Source organism: Haliotis rufescens, unplaced genomic scaffold (genome assembly GCF_023055435.1).
Source record: "Haliotis rufescens isolate VD_foot unplaced genomic scaffold, xgHalRufe1.0.p SCAF_7, whole genome shotgun sequence".
NCBI lineage: Eukaryota > Metazoa > Mollusca > Gastropoda > Lepetellida > Haliotidae > Haliotis > Haliotis rufescens.
In genome coordinates this window covers 32,522,494-32,546,889 of record NW_025964361.1, presented here as the reverse complement: position 1 = coordinate 32,546,889, position 24,396 = coordinate 32,522,494, and the positions used below count along the sequence as shown (strand labels likewise).

Here is a 24,396-nt window from a genome sequence, read left to right as displayed (position 1 = left end):
GCCTAGTTTGGCAAGGGTGGAAACTGGACTTTTATAGTCAGTTAACTCGATTGCCTCGGGAAGATGCTTCAGTTAGGTGACAAACAAGACTGAAACACCAGTGTTACCATACGGGTAGAGTCCATTGACAGTAAGTGTTAGCGTAAGCCTATATAGTTCATTAGCAAGGTGTAACATCCTCATGCTGTTGTCCATTGGGGAGTTACCGCAGTTTTAATTGATGGGAACTGTAGGCTGAGGTAGAATGACAAGAAATGCAACACTACATTGTACATATAGTGGAGGGGGCATGGGTAGCCGAGTCATTTAAGGTGCAGCTATTCCTTGTGCAGAGTTGTGTCCCTTGTTGCTTGGTCATTGCTTCGAGGGCGGTCGGGTAGCCTAGTGGTTAAAGCGTTCACTCGTCATGCCAAAGACCCGTTTTCGATTCCCGACATGGGTACAATGTGTGAAGCCCATTTCTGGTGCCACCGCCGTGATATTGCTGGAATATTGCTAAAAGCGGCGTAAAACCATACTCACTCACTCATTGGTTCGAATCCCATTTCGCCCTGTTTATGTTTCTAGGTCTGTAAGTATCATAACTGTGTTTGTGGGTTACACCAAAGTGATAAACATCTGACACCTGCATCACATGGGCTTTCCCCTAAAGTGAAGCTGTTATGCCATGATGTAACTGAAATACTGTTCAAACAGGCATTAAACCCAACTCAGTCACATGTACTGGAGTGAGTGAGTGAGTGAGTTGGGTTTAACGCCGCTTTTAACAGTATTCCAGTTATATCGCGGCGTGTCAGCTTAATGTGGGAGGAAAGCCCGAAGTGATGCAGGTCTTAGACGTTTACCAGTTTGGTGAAACCCAAGAGCACGGGTATGGTGCTGACAAACCTAGAAACATAATCTGGGTGAACCGGGATTCGAACCCACAATCATAGGTTTCTGGCGTGCCCAAGGGATGCAACTCTGCACAGCGAATCGCGGCGCCTTAAACGACTGGGCCACCCGTGCCCCCCACATGTACTGGAAATACTGTGCTAGGCTATAATACGTTTGTGGGACTAGTTCCCAAAGGTCACATGTAAAGAGAGACTGTCCACCACAGGATGTGTTTGTTTGCTGCAGGTTGCTTCATGTGTACGGCCAGGGAGGAAGGCTGCTGACGGAGAAACAGCTGCTGACGGGGGAGGAGATGCAGACACCACTAGTTCACGGCACAATGTTGTATGGCATAGCTCCAGACAGGCACAGGTGACATTGCCACTTTTAACCCACCTGTCTTACTACTGTGGTCATGATATGGCTGAAATATTGCCTATGTGACGTTAAATATTAACTCACTCACTCACTCTTACTACTGTCAGTTAAAGGGGGTGTTCACCATGTACTGCTGTGTGAGTGACATCAGTTGAAGGGGGTGTTCACCATGTACTGCTGTGTGAGTGACATCAGTTAAAGGGGTTGTTCACTGTGTACTGCTGTGTGAGTGACATCAGTTAAAGGGGTTGTTCACCGTGTACTGCTGTGTGAGTGACATCAGTTAAAGGGGCTTGTTCACCATGTACTGCTGTGTGAGTAACATCAGTTAAAGGGGTTGTTCACCATGTACTGCTGTGTGAGTGACATCAGTTAAAGAAGGTTCTTCACCATGTACTGCTGTGTGAGTGACATCAGTTAAAGGGGTTGTTCACCATGTACTGCTGTGTTACTGTCAGTTAAAGAGGGTGTTCACCATGTACTGCTGTGTGAGTGACATCAGTTAAAGGGGGTTGTTCACCATGTACTGCTGTGTGAGTGACATCAGTTAAAGGGGGTTGTTCACCATGTACTGCTGTGTGAGTGACATCAGTTAAAGGGGTTGTTCACCATGTACTGCTGTGTGAGTGACATCAGTTAAAGGGGTTGTTCACCATGTACTGCTGTGTGAGTGACATCAGTTAAAGAAGGTTCTTCACCATGTACTGCTGTGCAGGTGACATCAGTTAAAGGGGTTGTTCACCATGTACTGCTGTGTGAGTGACATCAGTTAAAGAAGGTTCTTCACCATGTACTGCTGTGCAGGTGACATCAGTTAAAGGGGTTGTTCACCATGTACTGCTGTGTTACTGTCAGTTAAAGAGGGTGTTCACCATGTACTGCTGTGTGAGTGACATCAGTTAAAGGGGGTTGTTCACCATGTACTGCTGTGTAGGTGACATCAGTTAAAGGGGTTGTTCACCATGTACTGCTGTGCAGGTGACATCAGTTAAAGGGGTTGTTCACCATGTACTGCTGTGTGAGTGACATCAGTTAAAGGGGGTTGTTCACCATGTACTGCTGTGTGAGTGACATCTGTTAAAGGGGTTGTTCACCATGTACTGCTGTGTGAGTGACATCAGTTAAAGGGGGATGTCCACCATGTACTGCTGTGTGAGTGACATCAGTTAAAGGGGGTTGTTCACCTGTACTGCTGTGTGAGTGACATCAGTTAAAGGGGGTTGTTCACCATGTACTGCTGTGTGAGTGACATCAGTTAAAGGGGGTTGTTCACCATGTACTGCTGTGTGAGTGACATCTGTTAAAGGGGTTGTTCACCATGTACTGCTGTGTGAGTGACATCAGTTAAAGGGGGATGTCCACCATGTACTGCTGTGTGAGTGACATCAGTTAAAGGGGGTTGTTCACCTGCACTGCTGTGTGAGTGACATCAGTTAAAGGGGTGTTCACCATGTACTGCTGTGTGAGTGACATCAGTTAAAGGGGGTTGTCCACCATGTACTGCTGTGTGAGTGACCAGTTAAAGGGGGTGTTCACCATGTACTGCTGTGTGAGTGACATCAGTTAAAGGGGGTTGTTCACCATGTACTGCTGTGTAGGTGACATCAGTTAAAGGGGTTGTTCACCATGTACTGCTGTGCAGGTGACATCAGTTAAAGGGGTTGTTCACCATGTACTGCTGTGTGAGTGACATCAGTTAAAGGGGGTTGTTCACCATGTACTGCTGTGTGAGTGACATCAATTAAAGGGGGTTCTCCACCATGTACTGCTGTGTGAGTGACATCAGTTAAAGGGGGATGTCCACCATGTACTGCTGTGTGAGTGACATCAGTTAAAGGGGGTTGTTCACCATGTACTGCTGTGTGAGTGACATCAGTTAAAGGGGGTTGTTCACCATGTACTGCTGTGTGAGTGACATCTGTTAAAGGGGTTGTTCACCATGTACTGCTGTGTGAGTGACATCAGTTAAAGGGGGATGTCCACCATGTACTGCTGTGTGAGTGACATCAGTTAAAGGGGGTTGTTCACCTGTACTGCTGTGTGAGTGACATCAGTTAAAGGGGTGTTCACCATGTACTGCTGTGTGAGTGACATCAGTTAAAGGGGGTTGTCCACCATGTACTGCTGTGTGAGTGACCAGTTAAAGGGGGTGTTCACCTGTACTGCTGTGTGAGTGACATCAGTTAAAGGGGGTTGTTCACCATGTACTGCTGTGTAGGTGACATCAGTTAAAGGGGTTGTTCACCATGTACTGCTGTGCAGGTGACATCAGTTAAAGGGGTTGTTCACCATGTACTGCTGTGTGAGTGACATCAGTTAAAGGGGGTTGTTCACCATGTACTGCTGTGTGAGTGACATCAATTAAAGGGGGTTCTCCACCATGTACTGCTGTGTGAGTGACATCAGTTAAAGGGGGATGTCCACCATGTACTGCTGTGTGAGTGACATCAGTTAAAGGGGGTTGTTCACCTGTACTGCTGTGTGAGTGACATCAGTTAAAGGGGGTTGTTCACCATGTACTGCTGTGTGAGTGACATCAGTTAAAGGGGGTTGTCCACCATGTACTGCTGTGTGAGTGACCAGTTAAAGGGGGTGTTCACCTGTACTGCTGTGTGAGTGACATCAGTTAAAGGGGGTTGTTCACCATGTACTGCTGTGTAGGTGACATCAGTTAAAGGGGTTGTTCACCATGTACTGCTGTGCAGGTGACATCAGTTAAAGGGATTGTTCACCATGTACTGCTGTGTGAGTGACGTCAGTTAAAGGGGGTGTTCACCATGTACTGCTGTGTGAGTGACATCAGTTAAAGGGGGATGTCCACCATGTACTGCTGTTTTTGTGACATCAATTAAAGGGGGTTCTCCACCATGTACTGCTATGTGACTGTCACTCTTGCAAATCTTCTATAATTTAATCAGTTATTACAACCTTTGCAGAAGTGTCCGACAATACGTTACTTTATTCATGATATTGTTGTATCGCAGCGTGTTGTGTGATCAGCTGACAGGCGGTGACCCAATCAGAGGCTGTGTGGTTGACTGGGACATTGTTGACCTGCTGGTGCTGCCCTCTGTACTTCTGGTTCATTCGGAGATCGGTCTCCACATCCTGTGTCCAAGCTCCCTGCAGCTGAAGTGCATCACTGTCACCACCAACACGTAAGTAGAGGCTGTAGCAATATCTCCATGTGTACATTGAGATAACATCATCTGTAGTCGGTCACAGCAATCTTATTAAAATCAGATCTTAGTTCTCGCTACCGCTAAACAAAGATCTGAGGACATCCCATTACGGGTCATGTCAGACCGACCTTTTGCGAACTTTGATCGACCAATGGAATGACCAATCAGAAGGCAGCTTTCTCGCGCTTTACGGCACTAATTTCAAATTGGCGACTACGCTTCGAAACATATTTTGACAAATTCTCGATAACAAATTTGAAACCTGATCAAAAGAACATTCTGGAATGGCTAATAGATGGTCTAGATTGTATGGATTCAGTCGTTAAACCCGTATTCGGAATATCCCGAGTTAACGTTTTCGAGGTTGTATGATTAGAAATCACATTCCGACTGTAACTTTCATGATCTGGTAAGTGATGCTCTGATTGGTTGGATGAAAGGTCGTTCTGACGTGACCTCTAATGGGATGTCTTCAGATCTTTGTTTAGCGGTAGCAAGAACTAAGATCTGATTTTAATGAGATTGTTGGTCACAGCAAATAAAGTCGCAGACCCAAATATAAGATGTTCGTTATTAGGAATTATGCCCTTTGAAAGATTTATGACAGTGTCATTTCCTCCACTGCCTGTGCTCCTGTGGTACATCTGTCTTCAGTTGGGGGCATGGTGTCCCAGTCATCTAAGTAGCCACAATTCACTGTCCCTTGGGCACACCACAAGTTTATGATTGTGGGTTCGAATCCTGGTTCATGCTGATTATGTTACTAGATTTATCAGCACCAAACCCATGCTCGTTCCGAAACCTACATCACTTCAAACTTTCCTCCTACATTAAGCTGACACGTTGGGATACTGTTCAAAGAGGCATTAAATCCAACTCACCTACTAACTCAGGTCAATTGTACTTACAGAAATGTAGGATTTATTTGTTTGTTTGTTGTTTGTTTTTTTGTTGTTTAACGCCACACTTGGCAATATTCCAGCTATATGATGGCAGTCTGTAAATAATCATGTCTGGACAAGACAATGCAGTGTTTGACATCATGAGCATCGATCCACACAATTGGGATATGATGACATGCATGAACCAAGTCAACGAGTCTGACCACCCGATCCCGTTAGTCGCCTCTTACGACAAGCATGGTCACCTTTTACGGCAAGCATGGGTTGCTGAAGACCTATTGTACCCCGGATCTTCATGGGTGTGAGAAATGTAGGAAGATGTGCCATGTTCATGCAAGTCTCCAACTTCACTCTTGACTTTGCAACAGAAATATAAATTTCAGTATAAATCTTTTGAGTTATACAGATGAGTATTTCAGACACTTGGTTCCTCCACAGACACTCCCTGTCCCTGAGTTCAGACCAGAGGACGATAGAAGCTCCCAATCTGTCCACAGTTCAGATCATTGGAGAGAGGGTCCTGCCAGGCACAGGGGATGGCAGCAAGCAGTACGGGACTGCCGTGGCAGCAGACAATCACCTCCTCCTGTTCCAAGGCCGTGAGGCTGAGGTCGGTGTGTGTATCGCAGTGCCTGGACATGCTAAAGAGTTCTGTTGGGTGAATAGAGATGGTGAGTGGGTTAATGAAGTTAACATGGCATTTATGTTGTGATCGTTGTGTCCGTAAGATTCCTTCTTTTCCCTAGCTGTCACCACATTACTTGTCCTCCAACACGACCCCTATATATTGTAAAGAAGGCCTTGTTAGGCCCCTTGTGTAAAATAAATGTCTTCTGATTCTCTACACAGGATGTTTGTCCACAATAATTATGCACATACATAAAAATATTTGTGTATTAGTGCAAAATACTATTATCTTTTTCCAAGGGAGATAATTATTTGATCAAAAGTATGCCTACAAGATGACAACAGATATAGTGGACATAATCTGTGTTGACTCCAAGGTTAGATGTTAACAGTACTCTAGGTCATATATAAGACTCAGTCATATCCCTGGTTCAAGAAATGCTGTCTGACCTGAGGTAGATATCAAATGCCAAGTTACCTCCCTTATCCCTGCCAATAGTTGCTTGGGCTTAAAAAAATATAAGAATTGGTTCTCAGGCAATGTTTTTTTAAAATATAGTGCAGGCGGGCAGTGTCTTTTTTTTACCTGGTTATGTAACCAAATACACAGTTGTGTAACCAAATACACAGTTGTGTAACCAAATAAACAGTTGTGTAACCAAATACACAATTGTGTACAATCAACCTGGGAAAGGGCCTCCACACATAAATGTATTCCTTGATGAATAAAATACTCGAATACAGTATTTGACTACCGTTGAACTCAGAATATTTGTTGTTGTTTCTTAAAAGGAAAAAAAAACCAAACGTACGGCAAACTTTATGATGATGCGGGCGGTGCCTGAGAACTAAGACTATTATTTTTTTTAGCCTCGTCATGGGTTCAGACACCAGATTAGCTCTGATCATGATCCATGTTTGTCTGCACTGTATATATATACGTGCTTGTGGGTTTCACAAAAGTGGCAGACGTCTGTGCCACTTTGGGCTTCCTTCCCACAACAAGTTGATGCATTGGTGGTTTGACTGAAACTCTGTTTGTCAGATTGTTTGTCAGAACCATATCATTGCCGTAGGTTTCACTAAAATGGTATCTCTATATTTGGCTGATAGCCAGACAGTCTTTCCCAAACATTTTGAGTCCACTGGCCCAAACATGATTCTCAACATCTTTTTCAGTTGATTTTCATGTTATTATGTGGACAATTATTAGCTGAGCTTACAAGACCAAACAGAATGTTATTAGACTTGGATTAGTCTTTGGATTATTGGCTAAAGTCATACAATGGTCACATATATTAGAGTTTTACTCAACCAACTTTCACCAAAGTTGTAAACATCTATGGCCCCTGTCACTTTTGCCATTCCTTCCACACATTCTGACACTGATATACTGTAAATCTTGAAATTAACGCGAGCGTGAATTAAACATCGCATTTATATCAACAATAAGACACTTAAGATAGCAGAAATACCAACTTAGACATATGCTGAAAACAAACAACTATGTATTCAACATCACTGTTTATTGAGCAGAATTTGTAACAAATGTCATTCAAACTCTAATTACATCCTGTGAATTGTCACTGCTGGGGTCAAGACAAGAGTTCTACTCACTTATGTCATCACTGATCACACCTGCAAGTCCAGACAGACGCCACCCACGGAACATGGTGTCTTTGTTCTTTGCGACTGCGTCAAAGGCCGACACGAGCCAGCGCATGTATTGTTTTAGCGGAAGTACTCTACTCAGCGCTAATAAGCGGTGCTATTTGGTGTGTGATTGGATTAATGTAAGGTTGGATTAAAGTGAGGATTCTCCTGTAAACCTGACAGAGGACATTTCTTTAGATATACATCCACTGATGCTTGAGAGGAGGGGGTGTCACATTCATATTGAGTCGCATTTTTGGCTAGGGACCAGCAGTCGCATTCTTTTGGAGACGCATTAATTTCACGATTTACAGTATTCAGTTGTTTTAATGTTGGCGTCCTGTCCTTCCAGTTGGGTTCCTTGTGTCCGTGTCCCTCCAAGACCCAAGCCAGGTCAACTACAGAGAGACGCTGTACCACTACAACTACCGCGGGGAGCTCCTTGCCGTCCTGCCATTCCTTGGCCCGGGGCCCAGAAACATGTTCCCCGCTCTGCTCCCCGGAACCCGGGAGGCTGCGGCTCATGACCCGTTGCTAGGGAAACCTGGATGGTATGTGTTCCTGCGAGATGGCCATGAAGGAATTATGGGAACCAGGCTTTGTGACATGTGAAATGGAACAGACTGAATCAAGACTAGCGAGTCGGTGATAGTGTACCGGTATATTGTCTGTGTTGAAGTATTGGAACTGCAGTTATCGAAAGTGTGTATTAAATAGGGCTGGGACGGGTAACTCTGGTACTCGGGTCGGTTGGGTACTGAGTAGGTCCCTGGTACCCACAGGACTACCTGCACATACAGAGACGCATACACATCAATACATGTCAGAATAAAATGTTGAGATGTGTTTGCGTGCATTGTTTCCCAAGTGTATTTGGTAGACAAGGTTGGGAAGCCATGATATCATTTTACTGTGTCTAAAACTTAGTCTTCCCTTATTCCTTTCCATCAGTACATGTATTTTATCTTTTTTATGCTCCTGTCTATCGATATCATGCAATTACGTTTACGCAACGATGAACTATGCTATAATAAATATGCAAAATAATGTAATTATACCTTAAGGAATGTAGAATGCATGTTTTATACTATATGAATACTGGCAACAAGCATAAATATGCAAAATAATGTAATTATACTTTAAGGAATATAGAATGCATGTTTTATGTTATATGAATACTGGCAACAAGCATAAATATGCAAAATAATATAATTGAGTAAAGAGCATGCTTCCAAATTGACCAATCAGTTCCCAAATATTGTTAATCTCATGGAGATCGGTCGTGGACTGCCCACGTCCAGCATAGAATGTGAGAGGGGATTTCCTAAACAAAACCTCATTAAGACACGACTGAGACATAGAGTAACAACGGAGACCCAAGACAGACTTATGCGCATATCGCTTTGTGGACCAAAATTGACGCATTTCAAACCAAACACCGACGATGCGACGCTGGAAGGCTAGACACAACCAACAGCTTTACAGTGGAAACGATTCGATAGCCAAGTTAGTCAAACCAACATCACAATAGGTTGAAATTGTATATATTAAATCTATGTGTCATTGAATTGTTAATAAATTGTATATATATCATGTATATATGTTATGAAAGTGACACTTGAGTTTATTCTTTTTGTTCATGCGTGAACATCCAGCACCTCAGATATGAGGTGGGCGTGACCAAATGCAAATGTCTGATTGGCAAAAAGATATTTCCGGATCCCTGCTTTTAGGAATGTACAATGCCTGTGGCCCAAGACACATGTGCCAGAGATGTAGAAAAAAGATGTTTTAATATATTTTTTAAGTTCCTACTTATGGATATTATCTTTATCAAGCGAACTACTTACTTGTATGTAAACAGGCCTTTGTTAGGCCTGATTTCTTTACTTTTGCCTCATTGCAATGTTAAATAAAAAAAGAAATAATACATTTTCTTGTTTTTTATCATGTTCATGTCTGCATTTTTTTCCTGGTCCCTCACAAAATAACCTCTTTGCTGTGTATTATTGGACACAAACTGCTATGGGTTCAGTGAAACTGTGTTTGGGACACTGAAAACAAATTCAAAACTTCCTATGATATTTACCAACATGATGAAATCCCATTAAAGCAGATGCCTTGTCCCTAGCAAACCAAATTTCAGATCAAATTAGGTCTGTCTGCTGATTGTGAGTTTGAATCCTGTTATGATTCTTGGTCAGTGGGACCGCCTCCATGGTCTAGTGGTAGATCGTCCGCCCGGAGAGCGGAAGGTCCGGGGTTCAATCCCCAGCCACGTCATACAAAAAGACGTTAAAAGATGGTACTTGTTGTTACCCTGTCTGGCGCTCGGCATTAAGGGGCTAAAACAAGGACTGGTCGGCTCGGAGTCAGTATACTGTGTCTGAGTGGGGTATTCATGTTAAACTGCGGCATGGTATCTCAGTGTGCTAGCACTATAAATCGGCATCAGTCCGGACTAGTACAAGCAGCCACACACACACACGTACATGCACGTCGCTATGTAAGTGCAATAATCTTGGACGCGACGTTAAACCCCATTTCACTTCACCTCACCTTAGTGATCAGATATCCATACTCATGGGTTTCACTGTAGCTGTTAGTGTTGATGACACTTTCCTCCAAAGATACACCAGAGTTACTGTTCCAAGTGGCGTTAACTCACTCACTTAATGGCATATGTTGTTGCATATTGAATGGGTTGACCATGTTTGGTTGAAAAATGTTTTACTTCTGCATACAGTTGATACATTTTTGGGGTCCCTGCCTTATCAAATAATACAAAACTAGTGTCACTACATTGTAGCTCACCTGGATATGTAGTCTTCAGTTTAAGATGTCAAAAATGACACCAATAAACTCTGTGTTAGAATTGGGCTTCCACAACCTATGTTGTTTGTAAGAGGTGACTTATTGGATAGGATGGTCCACTTGGAAACTTGTGTGTCAACGTACCCCAACAGGGGTAATAATATCAATAACTGTTTGTCTGTTCCAGACTTGATTATTTCCAGGCCTCCATCATATGGCTGGAATAAAGAACATTAAACCCAGCACACAGACATTCACACACACACACACACACACACACACACACACACACACACACACACACACACACACACACACACACACACACACACACACAAAACACACACACAAAACACACACACACAAAACACACAAAAAAAACACACAAAAAAAACACACACACACACACACAAAAACACATACGCAAAAAAAAACACACACACTTAACACAAAAGTTTCTGCATGAAACTAAAATTTTGCATGAATGAATCCAGCCATGGTGTCTCTAAACATTGCATACACAATTCCAATCTGACTTTAAACATGGTGGACATATTGAAAATGTGATTTTAGCTCATTACTCATAGAAATATTTTAATGATGATATAACACTATGCTTAAAATATAAACAAACCTCTAAATTTTTGTTTTTGAATTCACCAACTGAACATGCTCTGAAATAACCGTCAGCTCACAAAAATGCCAGTGTCATGACATGACTCATTCAAAATGACACGTTGCTACATGATACAGTGCATACAGTTTTTTGGGTCCCTGCCTTATCAAATAATACAAAACTAGAGTCACTACATTGTAGCTCACGTGGATATGTAGTCTTCAGTTTAAGATGTCAAAAATGACACCAATAAAGTCTGTGTTAGAATTGGGCTTCCACAACCTATGTTGTTTGTAAGAGGTGACTTATTGGATAGGATGGTCCACTTGGAGACTTGTGTGTCAACGTACCCCAACAGGGGTAATAATATCAATAACTGTTTGTCTGTTCCAGACTTGATTATTTCCAGGCCTCCATCATATGGCTGGAATAAAGAACATTAAACCACGCACACAGACACACACATAGACACACACATAGACACACACATAGACACACACACACACACACACAAAAACACACACACACACAAAAACACATACGCAAAAAAAAAATCACACACTTAACACAAAAGTTTCTGCATGAAACTAAAATTTTGCATGAATGAATCCAGCCATGGTGTCTCTAAACATTGCATACACAATTCCAATCTGACTTTAAACATGGTGGACATATTGAAAATGTGATTTTAGCTCATTACTCATAGAAATATTTTAATGATGATATAACACTATGCTTAAAATATAAACAAACCTCTAAATTTTTGTTTTTGAATTCACCAACTGAACATGCTCTGAAATAACCGTCAGCTCACAAAAATGCCAGTGTCATGACATGACTCATTCAAAATGACACGTTGCTACATGTATTCTTGCTTCAAAATTTAGGTTAACCCCTCATATTTCAATGTGACAAAATAGAGTGTGCTTCCATGTTTGTCCCCTCAGGGATTTTTCAGGCAAAGTCTGTCACAGCACCTTACGCTTGCCATGTCAGGAATTTTTGTCACAGTAAAATTACCCTTCTGAACAGGCGACTGGTTCGTCATCAGTGTTCTGTATATCCATGGACAAAGGGTTAACACAGATTATTGCAAGACAGTACACATTTTTTGCCAATCAAGACAAGGATGTTACCGGTAAGCTACATTTATAGCAGAATAATGTCAATCTTGATGTTATGGAGAATATTTAATAGAAGGCATTTGGAGCTGTTTTATCTTCTAATGTAATAGCCCTGTGAAGATCCGGGTTAGAATAGGTTTTCAGCAACCAAAGCTTGTCGTAAGAGGCGACTAACGGGTTCGGATAGTCACACTCGCAGACTTGGTTGATGTATGTCATTGTATCCCAATAGCATAGGTCGTTGTTCATTATGTCAATCATTGCATTGTCTGGCCCATGCCCAATTTTTACCATCTTCTTGAGGCAAGGGAGTTAACTATAAAAGTCCAGTTTCCACCCTTGCAAAACTTGCCAAACCTGGCTGGAATTATGGAGTTATATTTTGGCTGGACTAACATAGTCCAATCAAAATAGCGTAACAAAGTCGACATCCGGTTTGTAAACTGCTGTGCAGATTTCAGTCGATTGCAGGATTTGCAAAGCATGTGTACCGCCAACTCAGCGTCAACAGTTATTTTCAAATCTTTGCATGTATTTAATCAAGGTGCTCACATGATTTGATGTACTTTGCGAAGTAAGACTATATTACAATATAGATTTGATTATCGATCATATTGCCTTGACTGGGTGCCGCCATTTGGTTTGAAGCATAGCAAGTGATATGAAAGGTGGAATCTGATTGGTCGATTGGAGGTACATAGAAGGGACATACAACTTGTAACTTGTAATAGCCACTAGTGGTGCTACCATCGAGGCTGGAATTTCCAGCCTAGTTCGGCAAGGGTGGAAACTGGACTTATATAGTCAGTTAACTCCCTAGCCTCAGGAAGATGATTATTTACAGAATGCCGTCATATAGCTAGAAAAGTGCAGAGTGGGGATAAACAACAAACAAACAACAATTTAATGCAATAAGGTGTAATCAAAGTCACAGTTGTCTACTTAAAATCCTGCATCAGACTACATTTATGCTTCTTCTTGTGATCTCCTGTCAGCTTCAGTGCCAGATTATCAGATGCTGCACTTGCTATGTTTGCATTGAATGTATCACCATCACCAAGGGGCAGTGGGGTAGCCTAGTGGTTAAGGTGGTGGCTCATCATGCAGAAGACCCGGGTTCGATTCCCTTCATGGATACAATGTGTAAAGCCCATTTCTTGTGTCCCCAATCATGATAATGTTCGCAGCATAAAACCATACCCACTCACTCTCATTACTGAACTTGCCACTTTTTGTTGTGTAGATGCTACTGTGTACAGTATTTAAGGTTTTCTTTGGTTGTAGGAATATTCTTTTTTTTTGGTTTATGGTTCTGTTGATTTAAACTTTCACGAATGTAGAATTAAACTAAATGTATTAAGGGGTCTTTATTTGCCAGCTGAGTCTGCTTACAAAGTCTACTGAAAAACACTTTCGAAGATTGATATGGGAAGGGAACTAACACTTTCACTTGCCATGCAAGGTGGGGTGAAATGGGGCTTAATGCCACGTTCAAGATTATCTAATTCATATAGCAACATACATGTGTGTGTGTGGTTGCTTGAACTTGTCCAGAGTGATGTCAGTTCTATAAGTGCTAGCTCACTTTGATACCATGCCACAGTTTAACATGGATACCCCACTGAGACATAGCATACCGACACAAGTGAGCCAGTCCTTGGTTTAGCGCCTTGGGAGACGAGCACCAGGCAGGATGACAAGCAGTACCATTTCTTTGTCTGTTGGTATGACACATATAGGGTATTAAACCAAAACCACCAACCTTCCGCTCTCTAGACAGCCATTCTTTCCACAACACCAGATGGGCACTCTTACCATACAAAGACAGACTCCAAGCTGCATGCTGTTTCATTTGTTACTTCACCCTCCCAACCATAGTATTAAAGGGCAAGTTCACACGGAAATGAACCTCATTTTCTTGTACTTTTTCCACAATAAAAGTGTTAACCTAGAAGTGTCATAGACAAAAATATAAAAATATCACAATTAATTAACATATGTTTTGCATTAAAACGATTTATATTTTTCACATTTACCAAGTGTTCTATTTCCATAACAAAAACACCATGGCTTATGCCCCTTGCAATATGACGTCATTGGTGCCAATTGATAAACATTATGACGTCATCATGCTATGTTAGAGCCGCTTCACGTGGTGTAGGTACAGCTGTGTGATTCTAGCGTCTCAGATGCCAGCCAGCATAGTGTTATGCTGAGTCATCACTGCGCCGGAGTGTGTCGTAGGCCATGTTGTTTTACCGAAAACTGGTACTTGATATCTTTTGCGTTGAGGATAGACGGGGATCCAGTTGAATTGGCACCAATTACGTCATAATCTAAGGGGGATAACTCAGGCCTGTTTAGCTCGAAAAACGAAGGCCTCATAACGGCATATCATTTTCACACTATTGTGAGCTTCCTACTTTCACTGTGAAAAAAATGAGTTTACATTTCAAACACAGATATTAACTAATTCTAAAATTGCGTTTTGTTTAGAAAAAGAAAGAAAGTGAATTTTGTGTGTACACTTCCCCTTTAAGGATGTCTGCTGGTAGGATTTCATTTTCAGTGCATAGTTCAAGCTGCCTTGGGGGCATCGGGTAGCCTTGTGGTTAAAGCGTTCGCTCATCACGCTGAAAACCCGTGTTTGATTCCCCACACGGGTACAATGTGTGAAGCCCATTTCTGGTGTCCCCCACCCCCTTACCTCAAGCCAACCCCCACCCCAACCCAACCCAACCCAACCCAATATCGCCAATAGGAAGCAATGAAGCTTGGAATCAGGAATTTAAAGTGACTTAACTCCCCTTTTGTGACCGGTCACGTCCACAACGGCAAAAAGTGAATGGGTGTTGCAGCGCAACGTTCTATGAACTATTACGTCACTGCAGTGTAACCTGCATGATGTCATAGCACTGTATGATGTCAGAATGTCACAGTAGTTAGAAATTGCCATTAAATTATACATTTTCTATCTCCACAGGATAATCAAGGGTAGAATTATTAGAGAAAAAATAATTATGATAAAGTTTTTTAACAACATAGTTACCCATGGCTGACAAGTCTGTCTGTTGAGGTTTTGTTTTGATGAAGATGTCAGGGGCCTGTTTCACAATGCAATTGTAATGTTAAAACGATTGTTAGGCCTTTGTTTTCTCATTGGATTACGATCAACATAGCGCTACAATCACTTTGTGGAATGGCCCTGAGCAGAAAGGCAGAACTAACTAAACATTTCCATAAAAGTAATGGAAAATAGGACACACATACAATTGTCACCATTGTTTATTAAGTACTGTAAAGCCATGTACAAGTAAAAAAGTCAAACACAACAAAGTTAAGGTGACTGAACATAGATTCATGATAAAGCTGTCACGATGACAAGGCACTATTGTCACATGCTACAGGACAAATATGGCCTCACAGCCTCACAATTAACACCAACACAAAGCATCTAACCACAACAATTTCTGAGACAGTGAGATGTCATTAAATGCTGGGGTTTTTAAACAAATGTTTCAGTCATACTGCATGTCAGCTTCATGTGGGAGGAAAGACAAAAGTAATAGGCATGAGCATGGGTAAGATGCTGACAAACCAAGTAGGGCTGGGACGGGTAACTCGGGTACTCGGGTTCTCGGGTCGGGTGGGTACTGTGTAGGACCCGGGTACCCACAGGACTACCCGGACCCGTGGTTCGTCATGTGATATATTGTTTAATGATTAAATATATCTAGAACTCTATGGTTACAGTACAAGTCACTAATGTTCGCATTTCTTTCTGACTAAGCACCATTGCTTCTGACCTTTAAAGGTTTGAATAAAAATAACACTTCAGTTAACTTCAGTGTATGCATGACCAGATCGTTTTATACATTTATTTAAATACATTTTACCAGGGCTACGCTCAAACTATTTCCAATCGGACATTTTGTACCAAACTCTTGAGACCTGTAGCGGGTATCCGGGTAGTAAATTTGAACCTCGTCCCAGCCCTAAAACCAAGCATCAAATCTGGAATCATGGCCCACAAGTAGCAGATCCTGGCAATTGAGGGACACAACTCTGCACAGGAAATGGCAGTGTATGAGACCTTTGGGCCACCCTCTTTCTGTTACAGATGCAGTTCTCATTATATACAGACCCCTAACCAGCCAAACTGCTATCTCATTCAAATCAGATCTTAGTTCTGTTAAACAAAAGTCTGAGGACATCTCATGAGTAATGTCAGAACAACCTTTCGTCCGATCAATAAAAACATTGCTTACTAGATTGGGAAAGTGAGTTGGAATGGTTTTTTTCTAATCATTAAACCTTGAAGAGGTTTACATGAAGCATTCCAAATGACAGTTATGGCCTATACAACTGTTTCTGTCAATACTTATTGTATATCTCTCGCTTCAATGGGATAAATATTTTGAAACGAAAGAGACAATCCATAGCCTGTGTAAAGTATATCATAAATACCATATAATCAAGGCCATCTATCAGGCATTCCCAAATTTTCATTTGTTCAGTTTTCAAATTTTGAATGCAGAACTTTGTCAAATTAGTTTTCAAAGCATAGTCTAGAATGAAAGTTGCCAGTTAGAACCAAGTGCTGTAAAGCTAGAGAAAGTGCCTTTCTGATTGACAAATGTCAACTTCTTCTTAGTCATTTCATTGGTCGGTCAAAGTTTGAGAAAGATCTTTCTGACGTGACCTGAAATGGGATGTCCCCAGATCTATATGAAGCAGTAACGAGCACTAAGATCTGACTTTAATTAGATTAGGCTAATTGTTTGAGAAAATTTAAAATTTATGAAGGACAACTCAAGACATGATAATGCTGAAGAAAATAACTAGTTCCTGCTCATCAACATAGTAACCCTACATAACTGTCTGAAGACACACACACTACCTACATTGTTATGCTACATAACTGTCTGTAGACACCAGGGGCCCGGAAACGGTCATATGCGCCGGACATGTCCGATGTTTTCTGAGATGGGGGGAAAACATCATGTCATTGGAAAACTTGAGTTTATTAAAAATGTTAGTAAATTATGGGAGCCATGCTTTAGCGCGTGCTATAACCGAGTTAGCAGTATATTGAAGTGTGCAATAACGGAGGAACACTGAACGTAACAATTTGTAATGTGTGTGTTTAGTTGTACTAAAATACGCTATTTGAAGGGGGCGTGGCCTAAATGCAAATGTCCGATTGGGATTTTAAATTTTACGGACCCCTGGTAGACACCCTCACTTGCTATCTTTAGAACAACATGAAGGCACAAATGCTAAAACATGATAACGTTAATATTTTTATAATAAAATCACCCTGAATACAGCAAATATTTTTTTGCAACTAGAATATCTTTGACTCAGAATGTAATACTCCTGATCTGGCAAAGTGATTTGTTTACTTTAAGAGAATCATTGGAAGTTACCTATCCACATGTATTTAGAAAATATATGGGTGAGGTTAGGTGAAATGGGGTTCAATGTCATGTTCAAGATTATTACACTTCTATAGCAACATGCATACACATGTGTCTGTGTGTGAGGCTGCTTGTACTAGTCAGGATGTATGATGGTTTTATAGTGCTAGCCCACTGAGATACCATGTCACAGTTTAACATTGATACCCCACTCAGCCACAATATACAGGCTCCAAGCCAACCAGTCCTTCTTTTATCCCCTTAATTCCAAGCCCCAGGCAGGGTAGCAACAAGCACATCTTTTAACATCTTTTGGTAAGACAACCAGAGTCACCAACCTTTCGTTCTCCAGGAAGACGCTCGGACCACAGGGGCGGTCAGAAAATACATGTATACTAAACAAGACCCATTTATTTTGGAAGTATGTGTGACACCCATGTAAACCATACTGTAAAAACATGGTCAATAATCACGTAACATGATACAACAGGGCCAAACTGGATCTCGTCAATCGATATTTCTCATAGCACCAAAAGCTATAAAAAGCACATGAAAAACATTCACAATAAATGCTAAAACAGATGCAGAATCTACCCTTATGAAAGGGGCGGTCGGGTAGCCTAGTGGTTAAAGCGTTTGCTCGTCACGTCGAAGACCCAGGCACGATTGCCAAACGAACATACTGGCATGTTGTGTGAACCGACACTCACTTAAAAGCATCACATGTGACGTAACAGATCCATGACTCGAGATGCACCATTTGTCTCGTGCAGGACTAGCGTGTACAGTTTGGAAATTATGTGCAGCATATTGTGATAAGAATAAAGACACTCTGTGACTGATTGCTAGTTTTGTCATTAATTAGTACACATTGGAAACATCTCTCCTTCAGGGACATACATCTCTATATGTTTCTATGGTTCGCTCTTCTTTTGGTGGTGAGTATATATCACCAACACAATGCAATACAGGCGAGAATCAAAGTCCAAATGTGAAATTGTCAAAATATGGCATAACATATCAAACAAAACATGAAGTAATTCCCATTTTATGACAAGTTTAATACAAAAGTGACTGAGAGTAGCCCTGCACCCTCCTCTGAACAATGATATCGTTGCATTGTAACCTTGTTTTGTGACAAAATAGTGCTGTATGACATTACCATTGGAATATCGCTCTATGTTAGAAATTGAATGAAATACACACAATCTTAATTATTTGCTGAGAAATAAGCACACTAACATATAGAAACTACCTTAAACAACGTAATTAGCGCCCAGGGCTCTCTCAAAATTAGTAAATAGGGGGCTCTTATTAGAATATTATTTTGTCCAAAAAAAAAACAGAGTTGAAAGATAAATTTCGTGGTTCAGTTGACAGCCTGAAATGTTTATATATGAGAGATATATTTTTCCAGAATTTAATTGCCCATAATTAAAGGTGCATATAACACACAAGTGCATATTATACACAAATAAATAAGTACTGTGTACATTGATCAATCAGAAAGGGTGCTAATTGGGATTGTTCACGAGCCAATATATTAGCAAATATCACCATGGGCGCTTATTAGAGCGGGGCGCTTATTACGTCGAATTTGGTATTAGGTTTGTTAACAGATAAACATTTTATCAATATATGATTAAAACATAAAATTAACTATTAATTACTCACTGCAAACCTATAAAAACTGAGGGATTTCCCAATAGGCCTCTATTGTAAAAAGTGAATTGGCATGGCAGTTATTAAGTGCCTAGCACAATTGAATGGACACAAACAGCCTTTCTTCAATTTGGAAGTTAGTTTGTTTATATGTAAATGACGTAATATATCTTAGAAAAAGTTACATACTCTGGACATCCTTGACATCTTCAGGAAAGACCATTCTCCATCCACCTTACAAAAGTACAGAACAAAGAATAATGTGGTTTGGCAGAGAAGACGTAGACATACTGAACACACTGGCATCACTTCAGAATAATACTCGGGGAGGAGTCGACATTGAATGACCAAGACTTCTACCATTACACATCAACAATTTTTAGAAGCAATGAACAAATATTTGTTTCTTCTATTAAATACGACATTTTCCTGAATGTTAGGAAAATCTTATTAAGAACTTTACATCAGCTAAGTGTAAACGACTTAAAAGAGGTGGTAAAACTCTGTGAACATTGTAGCTTGCGAGCGTCTAAGAAAGTAGTTCCGGCAAAAGTTCACGTTCAATTTCACACAAAAATTGTTCACATTGTGTGAACTTTTCTGTCCATTCACAGGTGTGTGAACTCCAAATACATGTATCAGTTCAGGTGTAGCCATTCAGCCAATCATCAAGATGACAGTGTAAACTTTAAAGTATGAAATAATAAAAAAATTATAACACAAACGTGGAGATTCATGATCAGGAAACACTTTTTGCTAGTGTCTTCATGTTGGTGTCTTTGTTAATCTTATTAGCCTCCTGCATCTGTGTATTTTGGCATTCTTGCCTATAAAATTAGAAACACAAAAAACAAACAAATCCACGAAATAATATTTCAACAACATAACTACATACATGAGTATTTGTCTTGTAACCATGCATACCAGTATTAGAATATGAAGTTACTACTATGTCTATAGTCTATAGAGAATGGTTACTGGTCAATGATAAGCAGAATCAACATCAGGCTCTTTCAAACATACAACACAACATGTTTCCAGAGGCACAAAAAGTCTTATATTTGTCCTGGGTTATAATCTCACAACCCATACACATAAATACTGGTGGCATGACATATATCTCTTTCATACAACTTGCTTCAAGTCTTGCAAGACATGCATCTTTATTCAACTGAAACAAGACAGGCAGAGACAAAAGGATCCTGTCATTTTTTAATGTGCATCGGATAAATAAAAAGATGAATCGGTTCACGTTCTCCATCTCCATCTCCATCTCATCCAATGTGCAAAGGCTGAGCCACGTTGCCATGTCCCTTCACATTGGAATCCTGATAAAGATGAAAGTAGGATTGGTTAATCTTCAGGTCTTTGAAAGGCATTTAGAAGTGATACACATAAGGAAGAGAATATATGGATGTCAACTTCTTTGTTATGAGGAACACAACATTTCGGAGTATATGCTTACTCCTTCATCAGGTGAATGGATTAATCACCTTTTGATTAATCTTGTAAATTAATCGGGTTCAGCTTCTCCATCTCAGTCCTATCCAATGTGCGGAGGCTTGGCCACGGTACCATCTCCCTTCACATTGGGATCCGGATAGAGATGAAAGTAGGACTTGAATCTTGTAAATTAATCGGGTTCAGCTTCTCCATCTCAGTCCTATCCAATGTGTGGAGGCTTTGCCACGGTACCATCTCCCTTCACATTGGGATCCGGATAGAGATGAAAGTAGGACTTGAATCTTGTAAATTAATCGGGTTCAGCTTCTCCATCTCAGTCCTAGCCAATGTGCGGAGGCTTGGGCACGGTACCGTCTCCCTTCACATTGGGATCCGGATAGAGATGAAAGTAGGACTTGAATCTTGTAACTGAATCGGGTTCAGCTTCTCCATCTCAGTCCTATCCAATGTGCGGAGGCTTGGCCACGGTACCGTCTCCCTTCATGATGATCCGCACTCGGTCCGGTCGGACATCTCGGTTCACACTGGAGTTCTCAGGCAGCACTTGAATCTACAAGAGAAAGGAATAAATGAAGAACTTCAACTACATTGTTGTTCACATTAGCATCCCTTTGAACATACTGTTGAAAGGTTATTCATCAAAGACTATTTGTAACATTCATCAAAACACTCAGCTTATCTTTCACTGAGTCTTATTGTTTTATTAGTTAAAATTCAGGAAGGAATAGTCGACAATACTAGACATCATATTACATGTTAGATCGTGTAAATAGATACATTCCTCATGTATGTCTAATACCATAAACCTAGTGTCCCTGGCAGGCAATTTGGGGGAAAATCATTATTTTGTTCAAACATGAGATTCTTGAGTGCTCTTACTTTCAGAGATATTTCAGACTGCATACAATGCAATAGTATAAAACAAAGCTTATATATAAATCCTCTTCATCCTGTTATCATTTAATAGAAGGTTACCTCTACAAAAACCTGAAATTAGTTTTTAGTTGTTACATAAATTGGGAAATGAATAATTCTAATTTGGGAATTTAAAATGACATTTGCTGCGGACTTGAGGCGGAATGTCGGCCTCTGTACAGGTCTAGATAAACCCCTGGGTACACAAGGTACATGATCTCTCATGACACCAACTTCTGTCATTGCACAAAGAATTGCAATGCACTGATTCTTCATAAAGGTTTTGAACACCAGTCAATACCTTTAATTGGCTCTGTAGCACTTTCAAGACCTGTGTGAGGTGAAATGGGGTTGCGGTCACGATTATGGAACTCACATGCATGTGCATGCACATATGTGTGGGGCTGCTTGAATTAGTCTGGACTTATGCCCATTTTATAGTGCTAAGCCACTGAAATACCATACAATTTAACATGAATACCCCACTCACACACAGTATACTGACTCCAACCGACCAGTCCTTGTTTTAGCCTCTTAATGCTGAGCACCAGACAGGGTAACAACAAGTACCAATGCCAAGCTACAGGCAGGTTATAACATGTACAGAGCTCCAGATAAGCTTTTGGTGTTGTGGGTATTTTACCCATGCATTTTAAAATCATTGGGTATCAGTAATTCTATCTGCGTATTCAAATTTCTGTTACCCACTAGTTTTTACACATGTGGGTATTTAAGTTAAATATTTAAAAACACTATTCATCTAGTCCCTGCAAACTGGTGTCGTGTGGGTTCGAGAGCTTTATAGGACTCAAAAATACCACGATACTTCCACACGAAAGTGTGATGGCAAATGATCATGATGTGACTGTCATCGTGGAGTTTGGCAAGGTTGACGGAATGCCTGTTTATAATTTCAAAATAAGTTGCTGATTTGCTAATCAAATACGCAGGGTTACTTCACAATATTTTGATGATACGCACAAATTATATTTTTGTAGCGTATCTGTAATGTTCGTTGCGTATTTGATACGCTTGGATTATATTTTACTGCGTATTTCTGCATTTCTGATGCGTATTTCACGCAGATACGCAGCTTATCTGGGGCTCTGCATGTACCATCTCTTAACATCTTTTGGTATGAGGCAGCTAGGAGATGACCTCCGACCTTCCACTCTCTAAGCTGACATTCTATCCACTATGCCACAGAGGCAGTACTTTCAACATGACCCACACAGGAACATAATCATGATAATACATACCGATACATTTGGGTAATCCCTCCGTATAGCTTCTTCAGCTTCTTTCCATGGCTGGAAAATAATGTTTAATATTAGTTGGTAGAATGTATTCATCTATATATTTTTATTATATATGTATATTTGTCTACAACGGAAGGATGATGGATAACACAAAAACTGTCACAACTGTACATATCTAAACCTTTGGCAGTTCTTTCTCACCGCCGTGTGTCCCATTATGAATGCTAAATATGGGGTTATTCTGAAGGGTGTATGTAAATACATAACCCAAACAAATTTGTACCCCTAGAAATGAGAAATTTCAAATGCCAAATCAAAAGTAATTTTGTAACCCTATGGAATTAGCAAATTCTATCAATTTCTAAATTTGAAAAATCAAATCATATCAATATGAAAAGAGACATTTTATCAATACTAAAACTCCCAATAGATATGTGTGTCCTGCTCACACAGGAGCCCCAAAGAGGGGCAGGTCATAAATGGAGCTGTCGAAACAAAAGCAACAACATTCAATTACTTTGAACGATGTCTTCATACATGCATCGTATGTGATTTTGAAGTACAGGCACTCAAGCAAGCACTTCAGTGTGATAGATGTGATGGTTGGCAACACAGCGTATATGCAATATACAAAATAATCCAGCTCATATGATGGCTGTCTGAATGCAATGATTGCCTTGTGAAGAATGTGTTTTATGAAATCTCAAAAGCCTTTGTTTTGTCCTCTATCCCTATGCGATGAACTGACTGCTACACTTTGACATCATACAACTTGTTATAGCAAAAGAAATCCCAACAAACATGGCCGTCAGAAAAGTATATTTGGAAATCTATAATCCTTCGATATCTATTATAGGCCCTATATCTTACTACATGTTATAAACGAACATATGAAACCAAACAGTTGTCCAATAGTCCAATGATAATTACTGTCTTATACACGAATATTTAGAAATACGAAATAGAGTTACCAAAGAACATATAATAGATTATTATACGAAATTTCTTAATTCTAGGGTTACGAATTTTTCTAGCGGTACGAATTCGTTTGGTTTACGAAATTACCGCGACCCATTCTGACGGGCATGCCGCCAATCCACCTTTAAAAGAATCTGTAGAATACTCGTCACATAACCTACCTTCCCAACAAGTTCAGGCCACGACTGTCGAGACATCTTGTGCATGTAGCTAGGTACAATCACTTAGCGTAGGTTCTTAGGATTTTGTCATTGCATCGTACCCATACTGTCCTCTTTGTACCTCCCGCATTCCGATACTATTTTGACATCTCCAGTTAACCTGACAGGTACTCGGGGAGAAATTCCTAATGGTGTTGTTTAATAGTGTTTCAGTATTTACCTACGTTGAAAACGCGAAATCGCTGTAAAAAGTGGTAAAGTGGAAAGTTTATTTTTTTATTTAATGTCAATGTAGTTTCCTTTATGGTACAGTTGTTTTCAAAACACCATACAGTATTTCTTCATACTGTCAAAATATAAAAATA

The 24,396-nt window shown here is 40.5% G+C and overlaps 1 protein-coding gene and 1 long non-coding RNA gene across 5 annotated transcripts in view; one reads left to right on the top strand and one right to left on the bottom strand.

Annotated features, from left to right (window-relative positions):
* LOC124146019 overlaps positions 1-9,543 on the top strand; it is a 36,043-nt gene extending 26,500 nt beyond the window's left edge. For 3 of the 4 annotated variants that reach the window (XM_046516048.2, XM_046516049.2, XM_046516047.2), the window contains exons 15-18: positions 1,123-1,248; positions 4,239-4,412; positions 5,777-6,009; positions 7,971-9,543. In XM_046516048.2, coding sequence (XP_046372004.2) covers positions 1,123-1,248; positions 4,239-4,412; positions 5,777-6,009; positions 7,971-8,230 — 793 coding nt within the window. In that variant the 3' untranslated portion in view covers positions 8,231-9,543. The remainder of the gene's footprint in view (positions 1-1,122; positions 1,249-4,238; positions 4,413-5,776; positions 6,010-7,970) is intronic. The other variant, XM_048387675.1, reaches the window with a different exon arrangement.
* Positions 9,544-19,086: 9,543 nt separating this feature from the next.
* LOC124146024 lies at positions 19,087-24,204 on the bottom strand. The gene is made up of 3 exons (XR_006862626.2): positions 24,032-24,204; positions 22,893-22,943; positions 19,087-21,268 (listed from the first exon to the last, which is right to left on the bottom strand). It is a non-coding gene; the product is annotated as an uncharacterized LOC124146024 (long non-coding RNA).
* Between the last annotated feature and the right edge of the window lie 192 nt (positions 24,205-24,396).